Here is a 9,284-nt window from a genome sequence, read left to right on the forward strand (position 1 = left end):
TGGGGGTGGGGGAAAGGGGCTCTTGGCTGTGCCGGCTTCGTCGCTGCGTGTTCGTTCCGTTCATCCCTTATCCGTAAAGGCCTTTTCCAAAAGGAAAATCCCCTCTCTGGTGGCTGTGGAGGCAGCAGCCCCCCGGGTGGGGAATCTCTCGGCGTCCCGGCTCTCCTACTAGCAGGAGGGTGAATAGCATCGCGTGTCTCTCTCGCTTCCCGTGGATGGATCCGACTGTTCCAGGAGCTGCGAAATGGCAGTTTTCCAGTGCTTTTGTTTGCTACCTGCAAACACCTGCTGTTTGTCTTACTGCTTTGGAAATCCTCTTCCGTAAGGACTTCTCTTTTCCCTCTGTTAAAGTATGTTTGTTATCTGCCATACTGTCTAAAGACTGAGAACTTGTGTGCATCCTGAATATATTATTTGTAGATCTCTGTTTCATTTCCTTAATTGCGTTTGGAGCTCAGAACATTGGCTCTACTGGCTGTCGCTGTTGTTCAAGCCACGTAGAGTTTTCTGCACAGAAGACTTTTGTACGCGCACGCGGATAGCGTGCTCTCCATCCTCCAGCCAGCAGTGCACTTCCTACCGTCACCAGCGCTGCTTGAAGCGGGACCCGTAGGAAGGATAGCCACGGTGGGGACCCCTGCCCAGCCATGCACTGCTGCTGTCTGCTCTGCACGTGACATGGGGAAGGATTTAAGGAACAAACTTGTTAAGTACCTTCCTCAAGGCTGCAGAATAAGACAGCCCTTAAAGACAGGGTTCCAAAGACCCCACTTCTGGCTCTAGATGCTTACTGGGGTGTTTGGAGCCTGCCTGCTGCTCTCTGTTAGCCAGGCTTCACTTGGTTCATAGTCTGTTCCCCTCCCTGGCTGCTGCTTTGTTCTCAAAGGTTCCACGTCTGCGGGGAAGCTCCTCCAGAGCTGGGCATTCAACGCGCTCGCCGCTGTGGCGAGCACACCTGCTTGCATCACACTAGCACAGTGCCAGGTGTTTCATAACGCGCAGCGCTGAGGTATCTTGACCCGTGAAGTTGGCCGGCTGCTGCAGGGCCCCTTCCCTCCAGCGCTTTCTCTCTATCCTCTGATGAAGGCATGTGTGTTTGCCAGGTGGGGTCTGACGTAACTCTTCATGCTGCTGGGGGCTGAAAATACTGGCTGATCTTGAACTGTGTTAATAAATGACCTGGGATGGAGGGGGAAGGTTGCTTTACAGTGTGGTTTTGTTGACATAATTCTCGAGAGAGTGGGCATGAAGTCCTCACTGGAGAGGGAGTCCTTTTCTCACAGCAAAAGCATCGCTCGGGAGTGACTGGAGTACAGTGCTGATCTGCGTAGAAGTAAATTGCATGCATGAGCGCCATGTTCTGTATGAACACAAACTGGTGAAGCTCAGTTATACCTCTGAGACCAGAAAGGGTTTAAAGAAAAATAAACCAAATCAATGTCTTCATTTTTTTCTTTTCTCCCTTGCAGAGGAGACTGTTGTGCTGAGTAGTGTCATGTCACCTGATCCCTTTGGGAGTCAGGGAGACTTTACCTGGGTTCTGTTGTCAAGAATGCCTCCTCTTGTTTCCCCGTCTTTTTTTTGGGGGGGCTGTATTGCGTTTTCCCTTCAGCTAGTCACTAGTGTATTGGGGCAGTTGTGTCACAGCAAATACTTTTTCAGTTGGTGGTGATGGATGATGGTATAAGGTCTCTGATGTGTTGCAGGGAAGCTGTTTGTTTTACAGTTTCAGGAATGTACTCGTCAAACCAAGGCTAGGTGTGTGACATCCGTTCAACACAGCTCTTTGCCTCTGCCTAAGAGGTAAAGGCCAGTGTGCTTCAAACGCCAGAATGGTCCTTTTAACCCAGGCTGACTCCAGAGCTGACCCTGCTTTGAGCTGGAGGTTGGACTCGGACCTCCTCGGGCCCCTCCTCACCTGAGCTATCCTGGGATCCTATGATCCGTTGCATTTTAACTGAGAAGTTCATGGCAGGTACTGTGGAAAATGCTTTGAAGTGGCAGTAGATTGTCCTTCACTTGGTGAGTTTGGCCAGGAACCAACTGCGTTTCCATCCTACATCCTTCAAAGGAAGGGGCAGAGCAGTTTATACTGACTGAATCTGAAGAGTTGTGATAGTGCAGGGACAGTATGGAACTCGCAGAATGACCAGCAGATCATCGCAGGCAGGTTAGAAACTCTTAATTCTGTCTACCCTTATCCTAAATCTTGTGCAGCAGCAGATACGCATTAAGAGCAGACTGGAAAAGGTATTTTGTGCTGCTGACGTGAATCTAACATTGTTTGTGGCGGTTGCAAGATTTGGGGCCTAAAGTCATAAGAAAATTGCAGTTCAGTCTTACCTAATGAATCACAAACAGAACACTGTCTGGAGTGAATGAGTAGAAGGGAACGTTATCCTATAGCTTGTATTTGGTACAGAGAAGGGGACTTAGTGTTTTGCCTGCACCCCCTCTGTTTTGCTTCAGGGTGCGCCCGTTACTCTCGTCAGCACTGGTTGGTACTGCAGGTGCTAAGCATGACTGAAAATAAGATTATCCATGACAGATGAAAGTCCTAACCTGCCTTATTCTTAGGAAATGGCAAGGATTCTGCTCTTCTAGTTCTGTGGGGACCTGCAGTCTGTGCTCCTGCTCAGTGTTTGCAAAACAGATGCAGTTACTGGAGTCTGCTCTGATTATGTCTCTCTGGTTGATGAGGGACCTGCACAAGCACATACAGTTCAGAATTGCTGAAGCCCTATGGATTTTTTAATTGTTTTGTGCTGCCTGTCCCATGAGAAAGGCAGGGTTGGAGTAGCGGAAAAACTGAGTGAGGGGCATGATTAAAGACTCACTAATGATTAGGAAATGTCTCAGTGAACCATGGGCAGATAAGGGCAGAACAGCCTCATTTCTGCTGTTCTGTTGCCATGACACAAGGATTTTGTCATTTTTCATCTCCTGCTATTGTAATAATCCTCTAGGTTTTCTCTCTTTACCCCAGTAGTGTTATTGCAAAAACGAGGTGATGAAATTAGGAGAGAAACTAGGGGAGCAGCAGAATGTGAGGGCATGAAGGCGGCCGTTAAAGTTTGAGAGATGAGCAACTTCGCAGTGTCCCTCAGGTTTAAGCAATCCCATGTGCGTCACCGTTGTTCCCACTAACTTTTTTTTCCAGGACTCTTATTAAAAAGACCTGAGGGATGTCCTGGGTCTGGTTTCCTGCAGTTGCAGACAATTACATCTTGGTCATTGGCATAACTAGCATCAGCTTGATTGTTTTAATTTGTTCATGTGGACTGAAGATCTGCAATATTGGTCAGGGGCTCTGTGTCACCCTGGAGAAACGAAAAACATTTAAATGTTGGGTTGGGTTTTTTTAGATTAAGAAATACGTTTGCTGTTTTCTTTTATCCATTTGCTTGTACTGCAGTGAAATGTGACACTTTTTCCCTGGGACTGGCCTTTAGCATATTGTAGAGTAGGCAGTTGATGGATTTCTAAGGGCTTTGAAAGCAAGGGTATGCCGGCTTCCTACCAGGCAAAATAAATAGCTGCAGGTAACCTGGGAGCAGGATTTTCTCTCAGAAATAGCACTGCTGTAAAGAAAAAAATCGTAATGGAAAGTTTTCAGTGCTACAGTACAGATGACTTATTGTAGCATGTGTGCGCGCAGCTGTGAAGACAAGGTAGCAGAGTGGTGTTTATGGGAACTGAATGTGTCTGTGTGTGCTTGCAGAATAAGGTTGGGTTGTGGTTTTTTTCTCCCTTACAGCACTGCCAACTACTACCCCAATGAACAGCCCCTTCTATAGCTTTGGAAACTTGTCCCGTGTAGCTAGACTGTGGCTGACTGACCATATTTTAAAGCTGTAAGCTTTCGGTCGGAGAAGCTGGCGTATTCTTTTTTGACAATGCTTATCTGATGCACAGGCAGTGCCTCGTAATTAGGAAAAAAGCTGTCTCAGAATGATACTGTGAAACTTGTCCACAGTTAGCAGAGGATAGATGCAAACCAGTTCTGCAAACCCACTTGAGATTCTTCTTAATGTGATGTGGCAAACTTCAGTTGGTTTCTAGCAGTTAAACCATTCTGTCTCTGGCAGCTTCCTTTTGCTAATAAAGATTAAGCAGTCAAAGCAACTCTGCTAATCTTTGAATTTTTAAGGCAGATTACAACACTGCTTACACTCCTACGGTTTTGTGGCATTTGCAGAGCAAAGATGGGCAGAAAGTTGCAGTCGGCAATAGATAGGATTTTGTACAGCAAATACCCAGCAAGAAGCCATGTCTGCATCCCATTGAACATTGGCTCCTCTGCCAGCCCCCTCGCCGCGTGTCCGGCCACTGCTGTGTACCTGTTGCAGGTTGCTTCCCCTTGAGACTATTACATGCTTTGCCCCCCTTCGCCTCCCTTTCTTTCCAATCAAAATTCCTACCCTTCTAGAAAGCTATGGTGGCTTAACACCAAGAAGAGATGACCCCTTGCCCAACTTAAGTGTCCATGCTTAGCTTGCAGCCAGAATTGCAGCCTACGTGAGAAGGTTATGCAGTGAGCCTTCCAACTCCGACCATGTTTGAGGTTAATCCATCGGTCCCCAGCATTTCCCCTTCACTGACTCTGCTTCCTCTTCCAATACATGCTGCTGTTATTTGTTTCCCGATAGCTGTATATAAATCCTCGCCTTGAGATAAATCCATTATCTCAGTGTCACTCCATCTTTTGTAATTAGCAGCAACCAATGGAAGTTCTAGATTGCTTCTGAAGTTACTGCAGAACGGCTGCTTGTAGCCCCAGGACTTGACATAATTCTATGGCTCTGTTTTTCTGAGACAACTCTATTCCCACAGAATCTCTGAATACATATTTTTAGGAGTGCCTCTTGGACAGCAAATGACACTAACACAGCTGCCTCAGCGTAGCATTTGTGTGGGCTGTTGCGTTAAAGGGGGCTGGAAGGGGGGTCGGAATGGTAGGATGTGTGTCTTGCTTCGCAGGGCCAGACAAACAAAACATGCTTGGTCTCCTTTGGCTTGTTCACAAGAGCTCCCCTCTCCTGAGGCTGTGGTGACTTCAGCACTGGGGTAATAAAAACAAAGCAGGGTTATTTTTAGCAGACTAAATATGAGGTGCAAGTGTTTATGGTGACAAGGATAGGTTTTTGATTCTGTGAAGAAAGATAGGGTGCTTCAGAAACATTGCCTGATGCTGTTTTGAAATGGGATTAAATTGGAAGCTGCACTGCAATCATGTTGGAGTTTTACATAGTAATAATTCTCTGAAAGCAGGAACACTTTTTTAACATTTTTTGTCCTTTCTGTAGCTTCTCCTTTTCTATTTTAACACTTGAATTGCATTTGAAAAGATGTTAGCAGCAGATTTGACTGCCAGTTCTTAAGCCTAGTTAACAGCTTTCAATCATGATATGTACTTAGTCCAACCTGTTTCACTCTAGAGACACACAGAGGATGCAACCTGCCTCCTGCTACTCTTTTCTGTAGAAAAAATGTTTGGTCTATTTGGGGGGAGGTGGGGCATGACAGGATGACACCAAACCTCTTTCTTCCCGCTCTAGGGAAAAAGGTCTTTATTTCTAATGATGGCTAATTATTCCTTGGCATATTCTGTGCTTGCTTATGGGATGAATAACCCAGTTGATTACTAACAGTTATTACCCGGAAGGCAGCACAAGAAGTTAACCGTGGAATTTAAAACTGTTTCCCTCTGTGGGTCTTAACAGGACATCTATTTTGTGTTGGCCTGGGCAGTCAGTTGGTCTTACTGAGTTGTTCAAACACTTCACTGTCCAGATACTCAGATGCAATTGGAGCTTCTCTTTTCTGTGTTGGTGCCTTTCTGCTTTGCAGCTCTCCCAGAAACCATCCTAAGTGTGCTTTTTGTGTTTTCTGCCACACTGGCTGTGCTTGGGGAAGGGTGACATGACCTCCAGTCACTGAATGCAGCATGAGCCGCTGCCTGAGCTTCTCTGTCAGCACTCTGACCCCTCAGAAAAATGAAAACCGCTTGTTGACGCCTGGCTGATCACAAGACTCCGTTCCGATGTTTGACACATGCAGACAGGTTCACTGGGATGAAGTATTCTTTTAAATCAATTTTTACTGCAGCTAAAAATAAATGCGTCTTTGACACCTATGACTTTGTTGCTGCATATCAGAAAGAAAAGTTACAACCTTGAGATCAGAAATCACTTACTTGTGTCAGTTTAGAGTATACTCTTTAAAAGAAAAGAAAGCCATCTCCAGGAAAGATGTGACATTAGGAATTAGTTTTTTATGGTTTTTTTCAAAAATACCCCAAACTGTCTTACCTTAATTTTCTTTGTTGTCTTGAGCATCTTATTCCGTAGGGTGTGAACCTGCTTCCAAGACATCTAGGTTCTGAAACAAAAAAAAAAAAAAAAACCAAGGATGTAAATGTGTCCTGGTTTTGATAATACTGGCAACATTTTCTCTTCCCTTTAGAAAAAGGTATGGGGGATTGCTAATTTGCCTGCAGTCAAGCTCAGACTGGAAATGTGACATGCCGTAAGAAAACAAGTGGGAGGGAGGGTTTTCCTCTCCTGTTGCCTTGTGAGTCCCTGGTACTGAATGAGAAGAAACAGTAGGTGTGTTACATAGATCCCACAACAGCAAACCTGGGCTGCTGTGTAGTTTGAGACTAGTTGCCCTATGTGAGTGCTCCCCTAGGTGTGGGGGGGGTGCTCAGAGCTGGCAGGTTTGGTAAAGGCACAGTGGCGGCTGGGACAAGCTGCAAGGATTACACCTTTCCCTGCAGGCAAGGCTGGACCCAAATAGCGTTCAGGGCAGTGGAATGGGGTAGAAGTTTTAAGCAACATGAATAGTTCTTATCAGGTGAGTTTTATAGCCTTATTTATAACAGGGAGACACATCCCCAACTCTGTATTTGCTTTGGTTTTGCATTGAGCTAGGTGATTGGGAGTTCTATGTGGGAACTGGACTCTGTTCCTAACTGCTTTTTTTTTGTTCTTGCTTTTTTTTTTTTAATTTAGATTAGGTAGCCATGTCAGCCAAAGCCATCTCTGAGCAGACGGGGAAGGAGCTCCTGTATAAGTATATCTGTACGTCCTCTGCCATCCAGAACCGTTTCAAGTATGCCCGAGTCACCCCAGACACTGACTGGGCACGACTCACCCAGGACCACCCTTGGCTTCTGAGCGAGGTAAGGAGAGCGACGTGCCTTTGTGTGGTGGCTGAGCCCTGGACAAACCTCTGCCCACCCGAGCGGTTCCCAGTGGGGCACGGCACGTCGTGCTGTGGCAGGTTACGAGCAGAACTGTGCTCTGGATCTTTCTTGAAGGACCGGTCGCTGCTGCTGCTCTGCAACATTCATTTGCAACACTGATGAAGAAACAAGGCTTGCTTCAAGGTTGTTGTATCACCTTGTAGGGGGCCTGATTATAAAATTCCTTTAAGGACTGTGCAATACATGCGCAGAGATATCTGCAAACAAGAAGCTTCTAATAAGCACACAGAGGGTAAACGATGCTAATTCAGACAAAGCAAGAATCTCTTGAGATGTCAGTCCCTGTTCTCAAACCCTTACTTTCTGAAATCATGGAGCTCTTTCTCCACGGCTAGCTTTTACGTTCAGTTAGGATGCTGCTTAGGCTTCTTGCATCCAAGTGAAATGTCAGGGAAAACTTCTTTTTTTGATTTCCCCCCCCCCCCCGCCGCCCTCCTGTGCAAGATCTTTTCTATCTCTCTGTTTCATAGCCATGTACTTTCTGTAGAGAAAACATATCCAAAGCTGTTTTTATTAGTTGTCCAAGCTGGCTCCTTTCCAGTGGTTAATTATATTAAGTCACTGGTTTGTAGAACATGAATGTTTCACAGTCCTTTACGGACTGACCGACAGAAGCCCTACACCAAGTAATTAAATGTTCCGTATTCAAGTGCATGAGTGAATTTCTGGAAGATATCAGCAGTCCTTCTAAAAAGACTTGCAGAAAGCCAGAAGGGAGCATGAATGATATCTGTCCTTTAAGGCAGAGCTCTTTAACGCTCAAAAGGGCTACATGGTCCAGCACAAAGGCCATGATCAGTGTTCTGTACTGCAGCATGTTACATTCTGATGTTCCAGGACATATCAACTGTATAGGAAAATGGCACCTAATTTGTATTTAAAAAAAAAAAAAAGAATTTGCACGCTAGAGAATAAGCACGTTACCTAGGAAGAGCTTTCCCTAGGTATGTTATAGAGAGGCACTGTCAGTTGACTACAGTGTGCAGGACCCCTGGCCCCAGCCAGTCTCCTGTCGATATGCAGTGACAGCAGGAGTTTGCTTTGTAAGCAGCTGACCGTGCTTGCTGTGTCTCTGATATTTCTCTGTGAGTAGAGGCTCATAAGGAGAAACTATTAATTTCATGATGCATCTTACAAAGAGTTTGCAAAACTGATGGGATGTTGTATGCTTTTCAGTGTGATGTGGCTTGTTTGTTTGTGGTTTGTTTTTTTTTTTTTTTACAGAAAGTGAGTACATATAACCCATCCTAATAGCTGCTTTGAAAGAGTTATCAAAGCTCATCAAAAAAAAAAAAAGACCAAAACAAATCATCACCTCGGTCTCTGATGTATACTCATGTCTGAGTAGAAATACAGCAGCTCTTCTCAAAGTACAGTGTAAAAAAAAAAAAAAAACCAAAACCAAAAAACCACCAACAAAACAACCAAACAAAAAACCCCCCAACCTGCAGGCATGTTGTACGAGGAGATGGATTTGTCAAGAGATTAAAGAAATTCTGCAAGAACACTTGCTGTACAGAATATATTTAAGTTTTTGTTTCACTATTTGCAGAGAATCACTCGACCAAAATCACTTTCTGATGCTTCTTTCTTTTAATCTCTCTTGCACAATCTTGTAGCGTTTAGTGGTGAAGCCGGATCAGCTAATAAAGAGACGTGGGAAGCTTGGACTGGTTGGAATTAACCTCACTCTGGATCAGGTGAAGGTTTGGCTCAAACAGCGTCTGGGCCAGGAAACCACGGTGAGTGCCACCTTAGCAACAAAAACATAAGACTTTTTTGTTTGGTTTCTTCTGCCTGCTTGCATGATAGGAGCTGGTGTGCAGGTACTTCTCTTGCTTACAGCGGTTTAAAATGCATGTTATGCTGATGCCAAAGCAAGCAAGAAACTGTCCCACGTGTAAGGGTTCTGCTCCTAAATGAGCACTAATAAAGGGCGCACCTTGGTAGGGAGCAGAGCTCCGTGCTCCCTATTGCCGTTGGCTGTCCAGGTCTGCTGTGTAGGGCCTGTGTGGTG

General features: G+C 45.3%; 2 protein-coding genes across 3 annotated transcripts in view; one reads left to right on the forward strand and one right to left on the reverse strand.

The window, feature by feature from the left end:
- Positions 1-6,374, reverse strand: part of TTC25 (tetratricopeptide repeat domain 25) — a 20,497-nt gene extending 14,123 nt beyond the window's left edge. The window contains exon 1 of the mRNA XM_009894437.1: positions 6,312-6,374. Within this exon, the coding sequence (XP_009892739.1) occupies positions 6,312-6,374 (63 nt within the window). The remainder of the gene's footprint in view (positions 1-6,311) is intronic.
- Positions 6,375-7,019: 645 nt separating this feature from the next.
- The window catches only part of ACLY (ATP citrate lyase), a 21,932-nt gene continuing 19,667 nt past the window's right edge, over positions 7,020-9,284 (forward strand). For both annotated transcript variants that reach the window (XM_009894427.1, XM_009894428.1), the window contains exons 1-2: positions 7,020-7,183; positions 8,887-9,009. In XM_009894427.1, the coding sequence (XP_009892729.1) occupies positions 7,025-7,183; positions 8,887-9,009 (282 nt within the window). In that variant the 5' untranslated portion in view covers positions 7,020-7,024. The remainder of the gene's footprint in view (positions 7,184-8,886; positions 9,010-9,284) is intronic.

This window comes from Charadrius vociferus, unplaced genomic scaffold (assembly GCF_000708025.1).
Source record: "Charadrius vociferus isolate BGI_N301 unplaced genomic scaffold, ASM70802v2 scaffold1551, whole genome shotgun sequence".
Taxonomy (NCBI): domain Eukaryota; kingdom Metazoa; phylum Chordata; class Aves; order Charadriiformes; family Charadriidae; genus Charadrius; species Charadrius vociferus.